Source organism: Sceloporus undulatus, chromosome 4, assembly GCF_019175285.1.
Source record: "Sceloporus undulatus isolate JIND9_A2432 ecotype Alabama chromosome 4, SceUnd_v1.1, whole genome shotgun sequence".
Taxonomy (NCBI): domain Eukaryota; kingdom Metazoa; phylum Chordata; class Lepidosauria; order Squamata; family Phrynosomatidae; genus Sceloporus; species Sceloporus undulatus.
Window position 1 is genome coordinate 83,452,160 of NC_056525.1, and position 24,776 is coordinate 83,476,935.

The following is a 24,776-nucleotide window of genomic DNA, read 5'->3' on the forward strand; positions in this document are numbered from 1 at the left end:
CCCCCGGCTCAAAAAGGTTGCCTACCCCTGGTTTAGGAAATTCAGCTATTAGGTTGTGGCAGGGGATAATGGGAACTGTAGCCCAATAAATCTGGAAATCAGTTGGGAAAAGCTAAATTACTAGAGAAAATGGAAGGGTTGTTTTGGAAAGAGTTCAGCAACAATTATGAGATTACAGTGCTCCCTCGGGTTACGAAATTAATTCGTTCCGCCGCGCCGTTCGTAACCCGATGCATTTCACAAGCCGAAAAGGGCTTTCCGTTAGCGCTGGCAAGCCGCGCGTTTGAATTTCGCGCCGAAAAAAAATTCGTAACCCGAAAAAACCTTCGTATCCCGGAACAGTTTTTTCCAATGGAACTTTTTCGTATCCCGGAAATTTCGTAACGCGATCAATTCGTATCCCGGGGTACCACTGTATGTCCCATAATGACTAAACATTTGTCTTTATGTAAGTCTTTAAAGCATTAATACCATAGGTGGTAACTAGCTTCTTGCAAAAATATATTGCAAAGATAATGTAGGCACTCCAGCTTACATATTTCAGTTTTATTTTCAAGAATTTTGTTTTTTCATATGTTGTAGAGATATATTTTCCTATTGGATTTCAAGTGTATTATGTCTTAGACAGAGAATTACTGGCATGGGTACATGTATGTGTATTAGTTCAAAAAATATCAGCAACTGTATCAGGTTGGAATTTGATCAGCCATTTGAAAGATAATTACATAGGATATAAAAAAGCACGGTGCCATAATAGCTTTCTGAAAATCGAGCTTTCATAGCTGCTGAGTAAGTTTATATGTAACCATAGCTTTTCAAACAATATAATTCCACTGCTGGTTAGTTGGTTGATTTGATGATTTTAATTGATACACAGGACTTGTGTTTGCATGCAACTGTCTAAAAGTCTTTATAGAGGGATGCAAGATGGCAGTGGTGTCACGATGCAGGGGGTGTCAACCACACCAGGTGACAACCTGAGGGTGGGGTGACACCATTGGTCCCCAAACATCTGCTTTTGGACAGAAACGGGCTGGGGCATTTGTCTGTCTCCCATTAAACTGCTGAAGAGATGGCATGAGTGGGGTAATGCTCAGAGGAAGAAGAAAGGAGAGGTCCCAGGAAATGTTTAAAATACAATTTTAAATTAAAAATATGATTTTTATTTTTACATCAAACTGATTTTTGTAATTAAAAAACAAAGCAACAACATCAATAAAAAACAAACACTCAACCAATTTACATAGAACATCAAACAAATACAAAAATAAGAACACATAACTATCTACATAATAAACATAACAAAAGATTTTTAAATTTTTAAAATTTTTATTCTTTTAGATTTTCTTTAAAAACATCACCTTTTACCAGATTTTCACTTCAGCCACATGAAACCATGTATATGTAAATGCACTGGGGCTGTGCATATGATATTATAAATTAAAGGTTTAATTTTAATTTTGCTAGTTTTTTATGTCACAGCGTATTGCTGTGACATCCAATGATATGCGGGAATTAGGATTAATGATTAAAATTAGTACAAAAAACATGACTAAAGATTATGTATGGTGTGGGATGGGAGAAGGTCAATGGGGGAGGCAGCGTGGCACCATGAATTACTGCGCCAGGTGAAGTAAAACCTAGTGACGTCACTGCAAGGTGGCGCGAGACGAGAAAGAATCATCTAATGTGGATAAATCCTGGCAACAATTAGCAGCTGTATTCCAAAATTTCCATGTAGTTTGAACAGTCTCACCAGGGGTAGTTTTACTATTCTGCATTTGCACTGCAGAAACAATGCAGTTTGGCACTGCTTTAAATGCCATGGCTCCATACTATGGATTTCTGGGATTCGTAATTTTTTTAAATATTTAGCCTTCTCTATCAGAGAGCTCTGGTGCCACAACAAACAATAAAACCCAGAATTCTGTAGCATTGAGCCATGGCAGTTAAAGTGTTGTCAAACTGCCTTATTTCTGTAGTGCAGATGCAGCTAGAGTGAGGCTGTCATCTCTGATGGTATATGCTAGAAGCTGGGGAGTGTTGGATAGTGCTATGTTTGTCAAGCCTATTCCGTGCCCTTTAAATTGTCCCCATGTGTACTAGAGCACTTTTTACCATCACTAGTGGTAAAATAAGATTTAACTCCCAGTTTAAACATCTTCCCTTAATGAAACAGAGAGCAGAATAGCATCCTTTGCCTCAGGTAGCATTATGTTTTGGACTGGCCCTGATTACTATTAAACATGAAAGCATGAACCAATTCAACCAGATACCTCCAACCATTGTAACTATAATTTGGATATATTACGGGAAGCCTTACAGGAGAACTGTACCACCTACTGTGAGGTTAGTATTGATTAATAAATATGCAAAAGAAGACCAGATAATACTGCCATGGAAGAGTCCTGCCCTAAATCGCTTCTCCATGCCTATGCATAGGATAATTATACAATATGATTGCTATATATGTTTAAAAGGAATAATAGCTTGCTGTGCTCAGACTGTATCAAGTTGAACAAGCATGTACATCTTATTAATGTAGGCGTCAAAGTATTCCACAAGGCATGTGAATTTCACCTAAGGGATGCACAGATGGGGAAAGTGACATATTGCAAGTGATGAAAGGAAGTATGGTGTAACATTCAGGCCTTTGGGGATTATTTTTGCAAAGGCCCACACAGTTGTTTGGTTTAATCAATAGTTGTCTGTTCAGGCATACTATTGATTATTCAGTGTGTATTTCTCCATCCAGATTTCATTACTCTTTTGTTGCTGTGTTCTTATCAAGTCAACTTCAATTCTAGCAACCATATGAACGAGAGACCTCCAAAAGCTCTGGTCAGCCCTGCTCAGGTCTTACAAACACAGCTTTCTGGTTTCCTTGATTGAATCAATCCATTCGTAATGAAATCTCCTTCTTTTCCTTCTACCTCCCACTTTACCAAGCATCATGATCTTTCATAATGAACCATGTTGTCTCTGTACCATGTTGCCTCTATATAGCCAAATTATCACCAAATCTCAGTTTGGTCATTTTGGCTTCTAGGGAAAATTTAGGCTTGATCTGCTCTAGAACCCATTTACTGGGCATTTTGGCAGCCCATGGTATCCATAGAACTCTCCTCCAGTACATTGCAAATGACTGAGTTGACTTTCTTCCTGTCAAGCTTACTTCATTGTGTAGTTTACACTAATATATAGAAATTTATTTATTTATTTGTTTAGATTGATATGCTGACTTTCTCCTAGAGTAGGAACCAAGAAAAGAAATAGAAAAATAAAAAGAAATTTCACAAAAGAAATAAATTAAAACCAACAATTCAATTTTTAAAACAATTAAGACGATCACATAAGATGATCACATTTTAAACAGTATAAATGTATTTATTTGCTTGCTTACTTACTTACTGTATTTATACCATGCTGTTAATGACACATTTCTGTGCCCTCAGGCTTACAATCTAAAAAAGACATGACACAAAAAAAGAATGGAATGGCAGTGGGAAGGGGAATAAGTCCAGCAGTTCTTCTCTCTCTCCAAGGCCTGGACCATGGCAGATGGACTTGGAAGGAGGGCTGCTCTTCTTACTTTCAGCCAGGTCTGATGAAGCTGACCAGCTTTTTTCTCCCTCTGAGGCCAGATGATATTATTTTAAAAAATACAAAGGTTTTTTGGAAATACATGACCCACTGCTGTACTAGCATCTCTGTCATTCTTACAATGCAACCCTATACATAGAATCATAAGTTGAAAGAGACTGTAAGGCCATCCAGTCCAACTCCATGCCAAGCACTCCAGACAGATGGCCATCCAGCCTCTGTTTAAAGACCTTCGAAGAAGGAGACTCCATCACACTCTGAAGCAGTGTGTCCCACTGTCAAATTGCTCTTCCTGTCAGGAGGTTCTTCCTAATGTTTAATTAGACTCTCTTTTCCAATAGTTTAAATCCATTACTTTGTGTCCTAGTCCCTGGAGCAGCAGAAAACAAGCTTTCTTCTTCCTCATTGTGACAACCCTTCAAATATTTAAACATGGCCATCATGTCATGTCTCAACCTTCTCTTCTCCAGGCTAAACATACCCAGCTCCCTAAGCTGCCCCTCATAGGGCATGGTTTTCAGATCTTTCACAATTTTGATTGCCCTCGTCTGGACGCACTCCAATTTCTCCAAATCTTTTTTGAATTGTGATGGCCAGAACTGGACACAATATTCCAGGGGATGTCTGCCCAAAGCAGAATAGAGTGATGCTTTCTAGACACTGTACTCCTATTGATGCAGCCTAGAATTGTATTGGCTTTTTTAGCTGCCACATCACATTGCTGACTCATGTTCAGCTTGTCATCCACTAAGGGGTGAAATATTCAGAGAAGATGCCAGCCACAGATGCTGGCAAAACGTCAGGAAGAAACTCTGCTAGAACATGGCCACTTAGCCCAAAAAACCCACAAAAAACTTTTAGTTACGTTATCCCAACTAGATCCACTGAATCAATGAGATTTACGTTAATATTGATTTTTCAAATTTCCATTGATTAATTGGGTCTGCTCTACTTGAATGTTAGCCATTGAGAGTAAAGGCACTTAGTTGTTATAAGGTTGCAAACTTTAACCATCCATTAGTGTCTTCATAGCACTCTGATGAAAGAGTGCAAATGGTGTATTGAGAGAGGTTCAAATCTCTTTCAACCCAGATAAAATAAATGTTACATATCCCTGTACAATTTTCCTTGCATACAGTGCTTTCCCCCTTTAATTTTTTTTTAAAATGTTACTTTTCACATAACACTATTTTATAATGTTTAGACTCTGCTTTCTTGTTATATGGGAACCTTTGATTCCACCTCCCAAAATTTTTAATACAGAAAGTGTCATCATCCACATTAATAATGTATATTATTTCAGTGGGACTAGTGTGTGTAGGTTGATGGAACTAAGGATTAAGGCCTTAAATCTCTCTCTCTCCCCCCCTCCCTTCCTCCCTCCCTCCGACTTTCTTGTTCTACCTGTATATGTTGTTGCTGATTTTGCATTCTCAAGCATGGATCTCTGTTCAAACATGGCAAATGAAATATCTGTAATCCTCTATAGGAAGGATGTGCCAATCCTCTTTCAAATGCAGATAACAAACTGGGTAGTGGACATGTGTAGGCAGTGTAGTTTTTGATTCCTACATTAAAAGTTGTTTGCTCTAAACAAGTATAGGGTGTTTTTAATGTCCAATCACTCACAAGTGACATATACCCTAAAAGATTGAAATTGTACAGTAGGCAGATACAACAAGTAGATCTATCAGAGAACTACTTTAGATTGCAAAGCCATAGCTTTTGTTAAGGAAATGCAGCAGTAAAAGGATACCTCTTCTGAAATTGCCTTCAACACCTGTACTAATCGGCCAAGCAAAGGTTGACCAGATGGGAGCTCCATAACCACGATGGCCTTGACTACTATATTGTCAATTTGCTTTCAACTAAGACATTCCTGGCATAGTGGTTTGAGTGTTGGACTCTGGAGACTAGGGTTCATTTCCATGCTTAGCCATGAAACCCACTGGATGGCATTGGGCAAGTCACATGCTCTCAGCCTCAGGAGAAGGCAATGGTAAACCTCCTCTGAACAAATCATGCTAAGAAAGCCCCATGGTAGGTTTGCCTTAGGGTCACTGTAAGTCAGAAATGACACAAAGGCACACAACAACAAGATAATTTTCAGATATAGCCCAAGTCCTATGCAGATTCTGTACTAGTAGAGAATCTTTGTCTAAGACAGATGGGAATCATGTGGCTCTCTAGTCAGTTAAAAAGTAAGAGTACAATTAAAAAGCAATTAAATAAACTATCTGATTAGAAGGAGGTCAAAAACATTTTTAAAAGGGGACTGTATTTTTACACCTGAAATATCATATGCGCCTTTCTGTTTCTGACAGTAAAAATCCAGTCACAATATACAAGTAGCTAACCATTTATTGCCCATTAATGACACCCCAAATCTACTGCCTGAGATGGCTGCCTCACTCTGTATAATGGTAACTCTAGCACTGTGTGCTAAGCTTTTAACATCAGCTGCTTAAAGAATGGGCTTCCTTCTTGTATCAAAAACAAAAAGAACCCACAAAGCTTCTTACATTAAGCTAAATATAGTTTAGTGGGACCAACAAATCCTTACCAGCTTTAGTTTTCCATGGAAAGGTGGAAGTGGTGGTAGGGATGAGAAAAAAACTACTTTAGACTTTCCCCCCAGCTAGGCTTCCTCATAATCAAATCTGTTAAATACCACAATACCAGGTAATGCAAACATTACTTGGTGTGTAAAGCCTAACGTACGTCTTTCCATGCCTTGGTCTGTGGAACTTCAGTATGTTTCTCATTATGTAGCTGAAATGGATATCCACAGTTATGTAGCACAGGCTGCCTTAGCTGCACTTTATGAGGTTAGGAAAAGATCAGGCAAAAATATACTCTGTGGGTGATGGGAGTGCAATTCTAAAGGCTCATAATTGAGAGTCAAATCAAAACCAGTTTTCTCTGGAATACAGAGGCATAGCTATTACAGTGCCAAACTGCAACCTTTCTAGTCTAGATGACTGTTGCATAGAGCTGTTCATTAAAAAACCCAAACCCTTCACATTATTTTTTTAAGGTAGAAAGAAAGATACTGAAAATCCTTAATGTCTTATGCCTCCCCTTGCTAAAAAATGCTGACCACCTTTTGCCTAAGCACTTTCTGAAACAGCCATGTAGATCATGAAGAGCTGTATAAGTAGAAGGCTAAACTGATAGTATTTAGCAACAAGGAAGAACAAGATGAGAGGAGATGTTGTTAGTGGCCCTGTTTCTGTGCTAGAGGATCTAAGGGCTGCATGCTCCTTAAAGCCTGACTCACACATGTGAACCAGCCACCACAGATCAATTGCGATGGACAGCGATATCATATCATATATATTGCACAGTTTGTTGCCTTCAGCACATTTTTCATTGGAGGCAAATGATGTATTCAGTTGCTAGTTGTGAAGTGACAAAACACCTGTTATATTGTTGCTGAGTAATGTTACATTGGTTTGAACATTATCTATTATTAGTTACATTTTGGCCCACCTTTCTCTGTGAGTTTTAAGGATCCTTAAGGACTAAACTTTCAAATCCATCTAACATTTCCTACTCTCCAACTGTCCGATTTAGTAGGGACACTCCGGATTAATCTTCTGTCATCTTGCTTTTTCAGTTGCATTTGAAATGTCCCAGTTTTTCTCTCTTCTTCCCACTTCCACTGTTCCAAATCTTATCTCAGCTGCTTCAAATTGAGTTCAAAGTGTAAATGGAGTTTGTACTCAATTATCATGGGAGAGAAGGTGGTGGAATCTTGCCCTGCCAAGTAGACCCAGGCAAAAGCAAACTGCTGTGACCTCTCTTGGCTTATGTGCCCTTTTTTATGAATAACATTTGTCATCTTGACCACATACTGATATTGCTTGGCCACATATATTCCAGTTTTCATCGGTGAAATGTTGGTGGGAGTGATATTTTCACCACTTTACTGCATGGCCTCTCCTGCCTTCAGCACTGGGGCTTCTGCATCTCGGGTCTTAGAGAAAGGCAAGAAATAAAAGAAGAAACATTAGCCACAAATAGTTTCATTTTGAGCTTTGTTGAATCATAGCCTTTATAATGGGCTTTAAAAAACAAACAACAAATGATGCCTTATGTTCACAAAGAAAGCTTCCTGTGTCCTAAACTTCCCAGCCCAGTACTTCATTAGACCTAAATAACTGGAAATAGGATAGCGATGGGTAAAGGCTTTTGTGGATTAAGAAGTCAGTTTTTTTTGTGAAGCTGCTGCAGATTCAGGCGGGTTACAGACCACTCGTTTGGGGCGGCCTGCACCCGCCCCTTTCCCTGCTGTATCGGGGCCTCAGCTGCCAGACCGGCAGCCTCCGAGGCCCTGATCCGCTGCTTTGCAGGCCGCAGGGAAGCGGCAAAAGGCCGCTTCCCCATGGCCTGGAAAGGGGTGCTCTTGGGGCTTCAAGCCCCAATGACACCCGGCGACGGCGGGGAGGAGGAGAAAGGGGCCACTTGGCCCCTTTCTCCTCTGCGTCGCTGGGTGCAGCCATGTAAAGGCTGCATCCAGCGACGCAAACCCCAGAAGGAGCTCCGTTTCGGAGCTCCTTCTTGCACCGCAGAAAGGGCGCTCTAGGCGCTCTTGCATGGCGCAAAGACATCACGTCTGCGCCGCCTCATTTGGAGGCGGCGTGGTCGTGACATCATAATGGCGGCGGCTATGTGGAACGGCCGCCACCATTTTGTACGGACTGGGTCTGTATTAGGGTTAGGGGCATCAGGAAGTGACGCCCCTTTCTAACCCTAATACGGACCCAGTCTGTATTTTCAGGCCCGTCTGTAATGGGCCATAGTTTTTTTTTAATGCTCAGGAGCCCATTATATGGATATTTCCATACCTGCTGCAGTTTGCCTTCTTTAGACTGATGTTCCAGTACAGGAAAACAAGAATATTAATTTGCAGTCTAAATCTCAAGATTTCCACATCCCTGTCTTACAGTATTAGTAACTCTACTAAATAGGATTGTTATTTCTCCAAATGCCATATAAGCTTTCCTCCATTGACTGCAATGTGTGTGCCCAGGGCCATGTCACTTAATCAAAAATGTGGGTATGAAAGCACTGCCAAAGAGAAAAAGGTACACCACTGCTTTTCAGCCAACCCTTTTCACTCCTCATAGTTTGACACTCTTTTCTGATGCTTGAAATACAGTGGAGAAGCAGCAGGGTGGTATGGCACAATGAACAGTGTGCTGGTAACTAATGTTTGAACTGCTGCTTCCACACAAACGTCAGTTAGTCTTTTAATACAGAACTTAACTTTTAAACAGAGCAATGCTTGGGCCTAGAAGGTATAACATGGGAACTATTTTGTATCTCTTTCTGGGTAAGGATGCAAAACTATGTTTCGTGAACATAACAAGGTACTGGGTGATATGGCTCAGTTATTTTAAACAAACTGTTACATTTTCCCTCTTTTCTTTTCATTTTTCTTTCTCCTCTCCTTTCTCTCCTTGTCTTTTACACCAAGGCTACATGGGGAAAGTTGAAGGGGAAGGGGACACTGGGAAAGAACTAGAATAGGGTGGGCAGATGTCGTTGGACTGCATTTCCCATCAGTTCTAGCTAGCATAAACTAATGGTGAAGAATGCTGGGAGTTTTATTTTTAGAAAACTTTAACACTTTATGAATGCTAGGAGTTCAACATCATATGGGGAACTTCACTTTACCCATAGCAAACTTGTTAGAAGGATACAGCATTGCGGCATGTAATTCAGTTGTATAAGCCCTGCATTTTGTTTAATGAATTGCCACAAATATTAATGAGTGTACAGCTGTACAGACTAAACTGTACAGGCCTCAACCCTAACCTAGCGTAAACCTACTGAATACATTAGTGAATGATGGTTCGGTCTCCTTGATTCAATTAGTCTAATCTAGTATTGATTGTAAATTGTACTAAGTGTCTTTTAAGGTTGAAATCCCGCCTCGATCCATGGGAGAGGAGGGAGGTATAAATAAACTATATTATTATTGTTGTTATTATTGTTGTTATTATTATTATTATTATTAATCAAGTTGGGTCTAACAATTGAGTACATAGTTTAAGTTATTTAACATAAGTTATTTAAGTTATTTAATAGGGAGCCCTGATGGCGCAGTGGTTAAATGCCAGTACTGCAGCCATTCACAGCCACAAGGTTGTGAGTCCGATCCCAGGCAGGCTCCAGGGTCCAATCAGCCTTGCATCCTTCCATAGGTTGCTAAAATGAGTACCCAGCTTGTTGGGGCCTGTTAGCTTACACATTATAAACTGCTTAGGTAGTGCTTAAGTGCACTGATAAGTGGTGTAGAAATGTACTTGCTATTGCAATAGTACGTTTCTTAGGTACCTTTCCAGGTCTTGGACTTTAGCATGCTACACACTGTGTACTGACACTGTTGGGGTGGGAATGGATCCAGAAGACTCTAGTTTGCCCCGAATCTGTCTCTGTGGGCAATGCATCTTGTTTTATGATGGAGCCAAGGAATAACTATAATCGCAAGGAGCTTGGACCAAGAGAGAGTTTCTAACACAAAATCTCTTAGCCACGGGATGAATGCGGAGTGCCATTTGTGCAAATCTTTTGTTTTTCCATCTTTTTCATCTCTCTGAAAATGTCTGTTCTGCATTCCCTAAGTGCTAGGAAGATGAAGAGGTAGCCTTACATGTAGCCAGTCTCTTTGCCAGGAGAATAGTTTGGGGTTCTGTGTGTATGTTGTTGTCCGAATCTCTTTTTGATTTGCCCATTGAGCACAGTGAAGGCAACAAAATACCCAGGCAATGCTGGAATTTAAGAACTACAACCTGTCCCTCAAACTGGCATAAACCTGTGGAACAAAGAGCTCCGCAGCCATCCATCCACATTCCTCACCATGTAGGGTTTGGAGGAGCCACATCACACCATGCAAAGGAAAGAAGTCACATCAAATGCAAGCCATGTTATTGTTCCTTTCCACAACTTCAGTAAATGAACAACATATGTATACTTTCCAACTGTCCCAATTTGGCAAAGACAGTCCCAATTGTTGTCCTACTTTTTCAGCTACTTTTAAAAGGTACCAGTTTCCCTCCTCCTCCTCCTCCCACCATCCTTTTTTACACTCAGTTTATTTCAACTGGTGCAAACTGAATTGAAAATGCACAAGTACTGTACACAGGGAGGAGAGAGGCAAGGATGGAATCTTGCCCTTCCCAGTAGAGCCAGGCAAATGCAAACTGCTGCAGGCTCTCCTAGCTTGTCTGTTCTTCCTCATAACTTTTGCCATGTTGATCACACTTTGGCATTGCTCAGCCACTCACATCCTGGCTTTTTTCCCTGTGAAATGTTGGTGGGTACGTGTATACCAGTAATCCCAGCATGAGATGGAAAAGGGCCTTATGTTTTGAGTAAACTCATTCTGCTCTGATCCAAAGCATTATTGCCCTTGGTGTTCTGCCCCTGCCCGTTATTAAAATAACTTCTGCAAAGCAGGAACGCCCCAGGTTCCCCGTGGTGTTAGCTTCCTGTATACCAAATAAATCAGGTCTGCTGTGACCACTGTCTCTAAGGCCTATTCTTTTGGGAGAAATAAACAGCCTAAGCCAATGAGGCTCTTAGAGTGAGAGAGAGTGTATGTTAGAGAGTTTCAACAGCACAGCTTTTTTCATTTTAAATTCAATGTTTATATCATCATAAGCATCACATTCAAAAGGTCCTGTGGACACATCATTGGATTCAGGAGAACAATATTGCCACAGAATTAAACCAGGGTTATGCGCAAAAGAGAAGGGAGTCAAAGCAGTAACAATAACTGTTTGAAGTCTGAGCTCATTGAGCAGAGAGCACACTGACACAAGGAAGCACAACTCTTCATGTTGTGAGGTTAATAGCATCTGTCTGAAAAATATCAGTTATACTTGCTTTACTGGAATACAAAATGCTTTTTAAATGTTTAATTTTTTTTAGACAGTTCAATGAAATAATTTCCATTTAATATTTGTGGTTTTGTGTCTACTGTCCTGAATTGCCCAAGGTCCTCTGGTGTGGGTTTCCATGGCGGAATGGGGATTTAAACCATGGTCTCCCAAGGGTTCTAGTCCAACACTTAAACCACTACACCAGACTGGCTCTGGTAAGGTTTTTATTGCTAGAATTTTGGGTTACAACTCCCAGAATCTCTGGTTCATGGCCAAATCTTTTTTAAATTGTACTGTGTTTTTTAGACTGTAAGCTGCTTTGGGTTCCAAACTTGGGAGCAAAATGGGATAAAAATAAATATAACAACAACAATCACTCTAGTTCAAAACACCTGGAGGGCCGAAGATTCCCCACTCCTGATGTAGGAAATAGTGACCTATGTAGTAGCAGAAAAATCAGAAAGAAGGAACCTACATTTTAAAAAAATCCCGAGGAAATCTATTTTGACCTGGGATTATGTGCTCTTGTGTCAACTATAGAAAAATATAGCAGAAAACGCTGTATCCCCTATCCCCAGGGCATTGCCCTAAAACCACTTAATACAAACAAGTGCTTGTCCAGTGACAACTGTATAATAAGGCTGTAATCTGAAGATGTCACCTCTTCCTATGAAGTTGTCTGTGTTCCTGTATAGATCTAATCCTTCAAACTGACCCCACTTCCAATACTGGTTTTTATCTGTATATCAGTTAAACTAAATCAATTATTCTTTGTTTTAAAAGTTACGACTATTTTTGCTTATAATGCAGCAACTTTCAAGGAAAATAAACAGGTTTGCAGAGAGTAGAAAGCTGCTGAGCCAATACAACACAAGATCATTCTGTGGCAGGCTGGAAAAGATTAATTATTACATTCTCCTTCCATTTGGCTTTAATTTTGAAGTGGCTGAAAGAGCAAATCAAGCCTGAAGTTTCCCTAGAAGTCCAATATAACTAAACTGTGTGACTGTTGTACTTTGGCCATATCATGAGAAGACATGATTCACTAGAAAAGACAATAATGCTTGTTAAAGTAGAAGGCAGTAGGAAAAAAGAAATACCACATTCCAGATGGATAGACTTAGTCAAGGAAGTCATGGGGCCCTGAGTCTGCAAGACTTGAGTAGGGTTGTTGAGGGCAGGGCAACATGTGGGTCTCTCGTTCATAGGGTCGCCGTAAGTCAAAGTCACCTTGATGATGAGAGAGGACAAAACTGGGACAAGACTATTTTTCTTGTATTTGAATGGTAGACTGGGATTGTTTAAAGGTGGCCAGCAGCAGCACTGTCCAAAGCTAAGAGGTTGTCTTTTAATACTACATGTGTACTTTGTGATTAGCCCATGTGAACTGGGACTTTGCTTTGGCTGTTTGCTTTGTGTATTTTATAGGTGTGTAAACAGAATTGGCTCTGCTTCTTTGAAACAGACCTTTCTTAGGAAGTGTTGATTCTGGTAGGAGACGGGCAAGTGGGTGTCGGTGACTCTGCCAAGGCTGTGGAGGTGGAAGTTTAATAAAGTTGAAATCATGTTCCGCAGCTGGATGTATTTGCAATTTTGTAAACTGCTTTTGCTATTCTAGTGCATGGTCATGGGGAAGTGGGGGTTATGATCTAGGCTGACAGGCTTGTTTGCCAATCCTCTGAAATTCTAGTCCATTTTTTTTTTGCAAACGTAATTCTTCTTTATGGACATTACCACATGAGCAATCAAGTTAGTTTAAAAAAAAGGGAGCGTGGTAAGGAAACATACCAGGTTCAGAGCAGCCAATATGGCACATCTTCAAATCATGCGACTGGAACTGCCACCATCATTGAGCTCTCTTCCTGACTCCCCCTTCACCACATCTGCCTCCCTATGCTCTACTGAGCATGCCTTTAAGTTATTTAATTTTTATTAATTTTTATTTAAACTTTTTCACACAATTCTGGAGATCTGCTACTGCAATGTAATTTTAAAAAAAATAAAAGAAAGAAAAGAAATAGATTTTTTTTAAAAAGGCAGTCAGAATGCTTGGGAATAGTCAGGGGAGAGGAGGAGAATGTGACTGCCAATCTTGCAAATGCCCCGGCAGCACTGTTTTGCACCTGGGGACTAGCATGATTGGGAGGTCATTGATGTGTTTTCCCCATCACTGAAAAGGGACGCCCTAAGTGCATTTGAGGCAGACAGCAGGTACGGGTTGGAGGTGGCACTGGGTGATAAGTATCGCCAAAGCTGCTTTTTTCCAGGACTAATCCTGGTTTCAAAGCCATATGTAGTAATCTCCTAGGTTTCAGTGCTTAGAGTGCTGCTAATTTAATGAGTCAATAAGATAAAACAGTTTGGGAAAGTGCAAAATCTAGACCTACTGCTTGATTGCTTGTCTCCTCCTACTTAAAGAGGTGCAGATAATAAATTATAAAAATTACACATGGCACAGGAGGGTCCCTTTGTCTTAGGACCTTTTCACACTGTATACACAATTATAGTGCCTAGATTTCCCTTAAATTTCCATGATAACATCCCTTGGAATCCTGGGATTTGCAGTTTAGGGAGGAGTGTTCAGAATTCTCTGCAAGAAAGCTCTTTTAGTGCCTCCCCAAATGACAAACCCCAGGATTTCACAAGATGCCAGCATGACATTTAAAATGGAATTATAGCACTATAATTATGTAGTGTGAAAGGGTCCCTTAAAGTCTTAGTCAGATAAATTAAATGAAGAGAGATGCCATGAGTAACATTAATCCAAACATTAATTTTGACCTGCTCATTAAAGCAAGATTGGAGAATGTCTGGTGTTTTGGAGGTTGTAAAATTGCAACTCTCAGTATTCTTCACCACTGGTTTGCTTGCTAAAGCTGCTGGGAGTTGCTGTTCAACATCTGGAGAGCCCCAAAATTCCTACCCCTATACTAGGGCAAGGATGGGGAGCATGTATCCCTTCAGGTTTTGTTGGACTACCACTCCTATCAACCCTAGCCAGCATAGCCAAAAACATTGGAGGAACTATAGCAGTTAATGTAGCTAAAAACTGGTACAGGTATGCATCATTTAACACGGGAGATGCATTTATGGGCTTCTTTAACAGAAACTTTGGTACCTAGAAGCAGAAATAACATAGAGAGTATAGGGATAGGTTCTTAAACACACAAAGAAAAGCAATTCAAAATGTTCAGCACATTCTTTAGTGAAACATAGTAAGTACAGTTGGCCCTCTGTATCCACAGATTTATATTCACGGATTCAACATTCACAGCTTGAAACTACTGTGTCAAAAATAGAATATAAATTCCCAAGCAAAACTAGTTTTTGTTATTTTAATAAGGGACACCATTTACTATGCCATTGTATTTAATGGGACTTGTGCATCCATGTATTTCGGTATTCATGACAGGGTCCTGGAACCAAATCCCGTTGGATAACAAAAGTGCACTATATAAGAAAACAAACAACAAAAAACCTCTAGAGACCACCTGAAAACTTCTTCCAAAAGTTCTTCGGGGATTTTTTGTTTTTGGTTGGTTCTTGATTGGTTTCACCAGCTCCTCTTTTCCTTAACGATTTCCATTTTGGTGCCCAAACTCAGTCTATGCCTTATTTCTTTCTTTCTTTTCAACATGCTAGGGATAGCTGGTGAGGACCAACATATCAGCTTCCCCCCTCTTTGTTTTGCTGTTCACACATGTTCAGTTAAAGAAATCTGGAGGCGGCTGTTGCTTACCTTGTTGCCTGTTAGAGGCAGAAACACATGGCTGTGGTGGGATCATCTAAGAAGAATCCCACTCTTTCCCGGTGAATCTTTATTGCATTGTTTCTGAAGAAGCACTGCTGCAGAAAGCCAGCATGGTGTAGTGGTTTAAGTGTTAGACTGTGACTCTGGAGACCAGGGTTCATCCCCAGCTTGGCCATGTAAACACACTGGGTGATCTTGGGCAAGTCACATTCTCCAGCCTCAGAGAATGTTATAGCAAGCACCTCTGAGGCAGTTACTGAGGGTCACCATTAGTCAGAATGACTTGAAGGCACAAACCAACAACTGCTACAAACACTGGAAATCTGTGTTTCACTAGCCTTCCACTCCCAATGCTGATGCTTCTAGAAATCTTTTAACTGGCTGGAAGACAAGGGAAGAAAAGGAGTGCTTGATGGCTATTTTAAAAAAAAAACTTGGTGAATCAAAAGATTTTGTGGCATCTTTGAAACTAACTGAAAGAAGTAAGTTGGCAGTATGAGCTTTTGTAGACTTAAGTCTACTTCCTGAGATGCATTTGGTAAAGTGGAAAGCCAAAAACAAACCTATATAAGCCATTAGTGTGTGAGAATGTCAATTCAAATTCAAAATCCACATACTGTACTAATGATATATTTAGGTCTGTCCCTGGCTTTCCACTCCACCAAATGCATCTGAGGAAATGGAATGAAGTCTACGAAAGCTCATGCTGCCAACTTCTTTCTTGGAGTCAGTCTCAAAGGTGCCACAAGAGCTCTTGCTACATACTGATTCTACAGACTAACATGGCTGTAACATTGGTAAAAAGGAGCATCATTGCCAGAGGGTTTGTTAATTGAGATAAGTTTGTATAATGGTGTAGTGTGGATACCCACCAGGTATGGGTGAATGAAGTGTTTGAATAATAATAAAAAAAATCCCTATTGGAGGCAAAAAAAAAAAAAAAAAAAAAAAAAAAAAAAAAAAAAAAAAAAAAAAAGGAAAAAGGAAAAAGAAAAAGAAAAAAGGACTTTCCAAAGATATTTTGTTTCCCTGCTCTAATGCCATTGCCTTTCCAGTGGTGGGGAATGAAATGTGTGGTTGCTTAGCAACAGTAATATACTTCCCCTTTATCTTTGGCAAAATATGTAAAACTAGCCAATTGGGGTCGTGATGGTGGTGGTGGTGATGCTGGTGGTGAGGCTAAAGCAAGTGGCTGCAAGAGAAGGACTAACTGCTGGGACAAATGAGTCTTAAATCAGACAGATCCAAAGGATGCTAAAGCCATTTATCTTTTTTTTTTTTTTTTTTTGCCTGCAGGTAGTTGGCTGAAAAGGGAGGAAAAGAAGAACAAAATGCCACAAAAGAGAAACTCTAGCAAGATGTCCGGGTGCTTCTGGGGCACAGCAGGTGCAAAGTTACTGAGAATTCACAAAACCAACATCCTGGTAAGGCAAAAAGTAGTGCACCAACTCCAATCACGTGGTAATTTCTAGAGCAACCATTCACATCTTTCTATCTTCTGAGTGCCCGTGGAACATTAGTTTATTCTGAATCCACTCTTGGCTCAGGTCTTGGCCTGGAAGTGATTATGCTGCTGCTTTTACATTACCCTCCATTCTGGCTGCTGGCAGACTGGTGGCCTCCTGGTGGGATCTGCCTGACTCTTTCCATACATTGTAATTCTTGTCAAGATGATACAAATCCGACAAACAAATGTTGCCACTTGAATGTATTTTATAACCCCGGGGAGGGGAGGAGAGGGTTTGAGAATCTTTGGTCAATCCGGTGTTGTGGACTACAGATCCTTATCATGGGCCAGGTTGGATGGGACTGATGGGAATTGTAGCCTAAAACATCTGGAGGGCCAATGTTATAAAGCAAGCAACTTCCCATAGTCTGCATGACTTGCTTTCACTGCAGATTTTGGGTTTGCTTGGCATGCAGAAGTTTAGTTTTGGCAGAGATCCCAAACATGAGGCTTGGCTCTCTCTGCTGCATGAAAGAGAGGAACAGAGAGAGAGAAATTCCAGTTTGGATTTACCCCAAGGCATAGGTGAGTCGCAGTACTAAACAGCCTCCTGTTTATCATATCAGTAAAAGCTAGTGTGTCTCCATCTGATAATTTTCTTGTTGGAAGATCCAGTCCCTCCTGATGGGTTGAATGTTGCACGTTAACTGGCTCTGGCAGCAGCAGCAGGCTGGAAAGCAGAGCCCAGTGGTACAATTTTGTGAGACACACACATGCACACACTTTTTATCTCAAAGAAAAGTAGGGTAGCCTTTTTGAAAATTGCAAAATTGGAAAAACCTGGGCAGGGGTGTTTGCATATGGAACAGGCTGGATGTTGAATTTCCACTTGTGTTTGATGGGAAGGGGTGCAAGAGAAAGAACTGGAATTCTTTTCCCTCGAAGAGCCAAAGCAGATGTAAAAGGGAGGCACATTGGTTCATGTGTCTGCTAATTCGTGTACAAACCGTGAGTGGAGAATGTATTTCATTTTTACATCAAAAGGCAAGGGGGGGCAAGTCTCTCCATTACCTCCCCAAAGCCTAACCTCTCCCTGCTGCATTGCCCCAGGCCCTCTTCTCTGAGTCTGACTTGTCTCTGATGTTGGAGCTGGCCTGGGGTGACAGAGCATGGGGAGGTAGTGGGTGGTGGTTTCAGCTATCCTTTTGATCTAAGAAGTAGTGTTTCTTTCTCCCACACCCATTGCTTTATAGATGAGTGGAGAAGGCACACAATCATTCCAAAGTCTGGAAAAATTACCTTTTGGATTGTAGCTCTCAGTCTCCCCAGCCAGTTGGCTGTGGGTTATGGAATTTGTACTCCAAAAGGTCATGTTTCCTGTTTCTTAGTTAAATCATTGCTGTTGACCCATCAAATCCAAGAGATTATCGCATTGCTTTTAAAGCACTTTACCCCTGACAGAATAAAGTTGCATTTAATTTAAAAACTGGGTGTTAATCACATTTGCTGGTGGCTGGGTGAATGCAATCCATATGCAGCCCAGATCCCAGCCATACTTATCTAGCGGCTTTTCAAAAACAAGATTCTTTTATTTTTGAAAAGCCGCTGGATCCGGGCTGGACACGGGTTGCATTTGCCGGGCCACCAGCAAGTGCGATAACACCCAGTTTTAAAATTAAATGTGCCTTTATCCTGTCAGGGATAAAATGCTTTAAAAGAAATGTGATAATCTCCTTAGTTTGGTCCTGTACAGTGGATGTATCCACAATAAGAATTGATGTAGTTCACTACAGAGGATATAAAATTTTGACTGTAGCAAATAATGTTGATGTGTGAATGCTGATAGGAGTGTGAGAGAGTAATAATTTTCCATGTCTTAACTAACAACAATGGGAAGTAATCATAAGGAGAGGAGAGAGCCCCACATTTTATTTTCAAAGGACACCTGTGATGTCAAATACTGCATAATGTGGGTGTTCCCAAAATCAACTCAAGGCAGAGTCCCCCCATTGATTGCTGTGTGTGTAGTAAATATCATTTGGCAGCCAGCTTCTAAAAGAGTTGTGAAAACTCTAAAGAACTACAGAGACATATACAGTGGAAAGCTTTCCAACTTCTAAAAAGTGCTACTGGAGTGCGGCTTGGACCCAGGCTGATGGTAGCCAGTGATTCAATGGCAATTTAGTGTGTGATAATCCCTGCCTCCATCCAGCATCCTGGCTCCAGCCCAGAAAGCAGAAGCCGGTTTAAAATACTGAGCAATAAGCTCCTTACACAACCTGAAACCTCTTCGTTTCTTTCTAAGCAAAGATTAGTACAGGCACAGTACAAACTGCTGAAAAATAGCGGCCTGCTGGCGCCTGTTTTTCCTCCAGAGGGAAGCCACAGCCACCAAACCACGTGGCTTCCCTCCGTTGGAAAAAGAACCCAAGAAAATTGGGTTCTTTTAAAGGCACAGGGCCAGCGTAACAAGTACACCACTAGTGCACTTGTTACGTAAGGACCATGCAGCAATGTGTGGATGCCACGTGGTGCTTATGTAACAATGGCGGCATCCATATACATAGGGTGTCACCATTGTTACGTTGTATATACGTACTAGGGTTAGGGACCGTGTGGTTGCTGTGCAGTCCCTAACCCTAGTATCGGCCCTGGTATGCCGCTTATTGGCGGTATGTATTGGGCCAAAGATACTCTTTGGACTACATATCACTAAAGTCCTCAGGACCCCACTGGCTTACTGGCTGGGGGAGTTGGATAGCTGTAGCCCAAAAAGTAAAACATCCAATCACAGAGTGTCTGCTATGGTCTTGTCAGCACCCACCAGGATATTCTGGGGGGCAGCCTGGAGTATCCTGGCCCCACAGCTGCCACAATCCCCTTCTATCCATTACCTTGGCATCCATCCCCATACCATGGCAATTGTTTGTATGGGCATCCTGGTCTGCTTTACACATCCGCTGCTGCTACGGGTTGCTTGCTTCTAATATCAGGATGAGGTGCCCAGCATACTGGGTGCCTTATTCTGACCTCAGAACATGTGAGTCACAGCGGTGATGGGCACAGAGGGCTCTGGATCTTCCTGGAAGATCCAGAGCAACAGGTAAGGTTTTTTTTTATTCCACTCTTAAGTGTGTGTCAAGTGTCAGCTTGAGCTTTTGTGGATAAGAATCCACTTCTTCGGATGCAATGATCGAGTGATATTAAAGCCACAATTATTTAAGTACACTTACAGAGTTGTGGGATAGACTAAAGGATAAAGAACGATGCATATTGTGATGGCTTCTATCACAAATAACTCCTTGTGTTGTATATTAATCAGCAATTTGACAAGGAGGGAAATTTAGCAAACAGTGACTATATGCATCAACATTTTAGCAGGCATATGTTTGCTGTGGGCAGGGCAGATTTTTTTTTTTAAAGCTTGAGAAATTTATGTTTGGACTAGAGGTCCCAAATTTCCATGATGGCTCCAGGATTCTGGGAGTTAAAGTGCAAAATAGTAGTTTCCTCAAATTTCAATTAAATGATGGAGTTGCATGCCATAGGGTGCATCGATGGTCATTATCTTGGGTGCATTTAAAATTCATGGGGCATAAAGCTAGTAATGGCTACTAGTCATGATGACGATTGTCACCTGTTGTATTGGTAGGCTCTGAATAGCAGCTGAAGGAGAAAACAAGCAGTTGTGTCCACTTCCTGCATGTCAGGATCTAGTTGGCCACAGTGGGATACAGAATGCTAAACTTCTAGATAGACCTTTGGCCTAATCCAATGTGGCTGTTCTTGTGCTCTGAAACCTGTCTTCTTCTTATACTCTTATTCTGACTTAATCCACTCAGGGTCCTTTCTCACTGTACAGACACAGCACTATGATTCCACTTCAACTGCCATGGGAATTCTGGGATTTGTAGTATTTGGAGGGGCATTTATAATTCTCAGCCTGAACAAACTAGACCAGAGCCTCAGCCAACTACAAACCCCAGGAATCCATAGGATGCAGCCATGGCAAGTAAAGTAGAATCAATAATACTTTAAATTGTGTACTGTAGTGTGAAAGAGCGCCTGATCTTTCTCGCCATGTATCAGTAGTTCATCATTGGATAAAGTTGATACTGGATCTGTTTGCAGAGTCCAATTAAGTCTTTTGCCATACTAAATGACCTGAAGTTGCTAACTGTGTGTCTGTGTGGAAGGGCTATATCTCATACTCAGGAATGCATGATGTCAAAAATCTTTACTCAACACACTAACTTTCACAAAATTGTGAAATTGGCCATGTTTGGTGCTGCAGAATACTGGCTCTCATGTTTTAGCTCTCCAAATGTTCTGGACTTCAAAAATCCCAAACTTTCCAACTTTTGTCCATGGCTGGTTGGAGCTTCTGTGCTTGAAGTAAACAAAACAAATTCTGGATAACTAAAGGCTGAGAAACATTGCAACAGAAGATGAGATCAGTGGAGAAAATGGAAACAACTGACAAAGGGAGGTACGCTGAGCTACAAACAATGTTCCTTTTAGCTACTGGCAATTCCCAAAGTGGATCATCCCACCCCTGACACAGAAGCCACCAGCTGGCACTGACTTCAACTGCGGAAAAATAAATCATTAACCCCTTTTGAGTCTCTAGTATATAGGTCAAATATTTCAAACCTCTCCAAATCCTTTGCAGCATTATTGGCCATTGTTGTTTTTGTTAGTATACAGTAATGATTAGGTTTCTCTCCATAGTTTTCTGTAAAAGTGAGCCAGGCATCTATCTGAACCATGCAACGCCAAGATTTGGAGATTCTCTCCATCAATCCCCCCCATCTGCTGCCTCTTTTCCCATCACCCACTGCTGCCCTTCTATTGGAGAGGAGAACTGCACTCTCCAGGGCTGTCAAGTTGGTGCTTATCACTCTTGAAACAATGCTGATTACCTCACAGCGAAAGCTAGTGCTCTGAATAGATCGCAGAGCAGGAAGTGTGCCCAAGAGAAAAGCAGTGAGGAGCCTGCAGCTTTGAATAAGGAGTTGGAATTATTATGTCAAACCAGAGCAGCCTTTGCAAATCAGAGCTCTGGGAAGCTGTACTTACTGACCCATAACTGTATACTTCTTTCTTGGCTGCACGATTCCTAGTGTTGCGGCTCAGCCTTCAGTCCCACGGTGTATGAAGCTAGGAAATGTAACTAGATTTTCTATTCAAAGTGCCATATTCCTGAGCAAATTAAAACAATGTAGGGTGGGATCTTAGAAATCAGTGAGCAAGAGACAAGTCTCTATGAGATGTATTGACTACAGCTTTGAGATTGGATCCAAGGTCAAATCCTGGCAATTAAGTCAGTGCATTTTGTGCTTTGCACTGGGAATGGTCTGAACTTATTTGACCAGGCTCTTATCATCATTAGTATAAACATGATTTGGGAGTCTGGTAAGAGGTGATGTCACTTCGCTTCAATTGGGACCAGTTTGTAGGAGGCAGATTTGTAATTCCTGCCAAATTATGTCACCTTCCCATCTTCATCTGTTACTCCTATAAAAATGCATATGTCAAGAAATTATGCAGTTGTCACTTGTTCTATGGCTGTAGTTACAGGGTGGGGTCAAGCATCCCACCCCGAGACTTCATTTTGTAGAATGCAGTGCTCCCTCACTGAATGTTGATGTTGGCCATCCTTGTACTGCACCAGGAATAGGGAATTTTTGACCCTGTAGCTGTTGTTAGACTCAGTTCCTATCAGTCACATCTGACATGGTTAATAGTCAGTGAAAGTTGCAGTCCAAAAATCTCTGGAGGACCAGGGGTTTCTTATCCTTGTATTACATAGATATTTCCCAACGGAGTGACTTCTAGAAAAGTTGGGTTACTGTTTGTATTATCCTTATCAAGCATGGCCTGTTGTGTACTTTAGGTCTTGAGTATATGTCTAAATCCATTGCCTATTTATGCTACACACTTTACATGTACAACTTTTTATGGATCCAGCCATCCAGCATACATTTTGATTTTGAGACTCAGTTGGGAAGGCCTCTCCATTATCTACCACCATGATCTGTCTATATTTTGCTAGCCTCATGGCCTGTTCCCTATAGTTTTCTTTTGCACACTCTCTGTAGTTTTGTTTAGCATCTCTTATTCTGGTGCTTTATACATGTTTTAGAACTAGTGTTCCTCTACTCCTGGTTGAACCACTTCACTGCCTTACATGCTAAATTGGATAACTTGCCTTGGTTGTTTAAACAGAGCTTTGCAATTTGTGATACATCCATTGCTGTGTTTGGCTCACATCGATTTCAGTGTGGTCACCTATTCTCACTGTCATTAGGGATATAGAAAAGGGGTCTCCACTTTGTGAATGCAGGCACATTCATGGGGCTATGGATTCCAGTGGCATATCCATAACTAGTTCTGTCCTTAGTCTTGGTGAGGAAACAGTTCAGGCAGTGGGGTGCTGGGGGCAACACATTTTCCTACTTGCTATTCTGCTTTAACAGGGCCAATGTCATCTGCTGCAGCTCTCGTCCTTCCTTTCCCATGAGGATGAGTGAGATGGTCTCAAGTGGGAAGTTCAACGGGGAGGGGATGCTTGGCTCCTGTCTGAAGCAAGTAAAAAGTTAGGGCCACCCTTGGGCAGCTATATTTGTGAAATGTATGCTCAGTGAATATTTAGTGGATATCTGTGAGCCTAGGACATTGTGCTGAGTATTTATTATTACTATTATTAACCTTTATTTATAAAGCGCTGTACATACAATCTTTTTAATTGGACGGTTCCCTGCCCTCAGGCTTACAATCTACAAAGACATGACACAAAAGGAGAAGGGAGTGGTGATGGGAAAGGGGATGAGGGCCAGCAGTTCTTCTCTACCTCCGAGGCCTGGACCAAGGCAGATGGGCTGGAGGGAGGGCTTGGCTTCAAAATGGATGATTAATCTTCTTCCAGGGAGGGCTGTTGGAGCTAGCCTGCCTCTCTGGTAGGACAATACATATAAAATACATAGCAATACAGGAAATGAATTTAAAAAAACAGGCAACAAAAGAACATCAGATAGCAAGTGACAATTATGCAATGCCTGGGAACACTTCTTTGAACAGGATGGTCTTTAACTCTGTTTTGAACCTGGTTAAAGAAGTGATGGCTCTTGCTCACGGGGAAAGAAGGTTCCAGGAGTGAGGGGCAGCGAGTGAAAAGGGGCGAATCCGAGATGGGGCAGAGGAAATCCTGGGCTGGGACAGCAGACCTTGGCTACCAGAACAGAGGGCCCTAATGGGAAAGTGAAGAGAAAGAAGGTCTGATAAGTAAGGAGGGGCCAGCCCATGGAGGGCTTTAAACGTTGACAGCAAGAGCTTATACTGAATGTGGAAAGGGAGTGGGAGCCAGTGAAGGGATGCCAACGCAGGAGAGATGTGGTCTTCAGGTCTCAGGCCATATACAGAGCTGCTTCTGCTGTTTCCTTACTCTATATTGATTGCCACTTTTCAGGAACAGTCCAGTTCTGTAATGGGACTGCTCCAGGATTCTCCATTCTTTTTCTCAGGAGCTTAACTAGATGGCCCTTACTGTCTTTTCCAACTTAATGTCTCCAGATTTTTGAATCGTATTCTACACTTTTATGAGGTTTCAGAGTTCTAATAACAGCTTACTCAGCTGTTTGGTCTTCTCATTATTGTGTGTGTGTGTGTGTGTGTGTGTATGCGTGTGCTAACCTGCTATTTGTCTAAAAGCATAATTATCTTGAAATGCAAATGAGTGGGTAACTGTAAATGCTAGTCCTCATCCCCATTCCAACAGATGCTCAACCTCATTCTCAAAGACTGGTAGCCAGAATAGTTCATGACCGCAATGGGTTTCCAAGTGACCATGACTAAACAGGAGCTGGAATCCCTTTAAGCCACCTTCTGCAGGAATGAACTAAATAAACTGTATGTTTGGACTGAGAACTGTTGGAGATATCCTCCTCTGTGTTCCATTAGTGGAAGGTATACACTGTGTGAGGACTTAGGAGAGGGCTTTCTTAGCTGTGGCACCATAGTTGTGTAATGCCCTCCTCTTGGACACCTGATTGATGACGATGTTAGTTTCATTCTGGCACTACTC

At 41.3% G+C, this 24,776-nt stretch overlaps 1 protein-coding gene across 1 annotated transcript in view; it reads left to right on the forward strand.

The window, feature by feature from the left end:
* Positions 1-3,494: 3,494 nt before the first annotated feature.
* The window catches only part of ACOT11 (acyl-CoA thioesterase 11), a 166,898-nt gene continuing 145,616 nt past the window's right edge, over positions 3,495-24,776 (forward strand). Inside the window, exons 1-2 of the mRNA XM_042462605.1 lie at positions 3,495-3,602; positions 16,543-16,670. Coding sequence (XP_042318539.1) covers positions 3,497-3,602; positions 16,543-16,670 — 234 coding nt within the window. The 5' untranslated portion in view covers positions 3,495-3,496. The remainder of the gene's footprint in view (positions 3,603-16,542; positions 16,671-24,776) is intronic.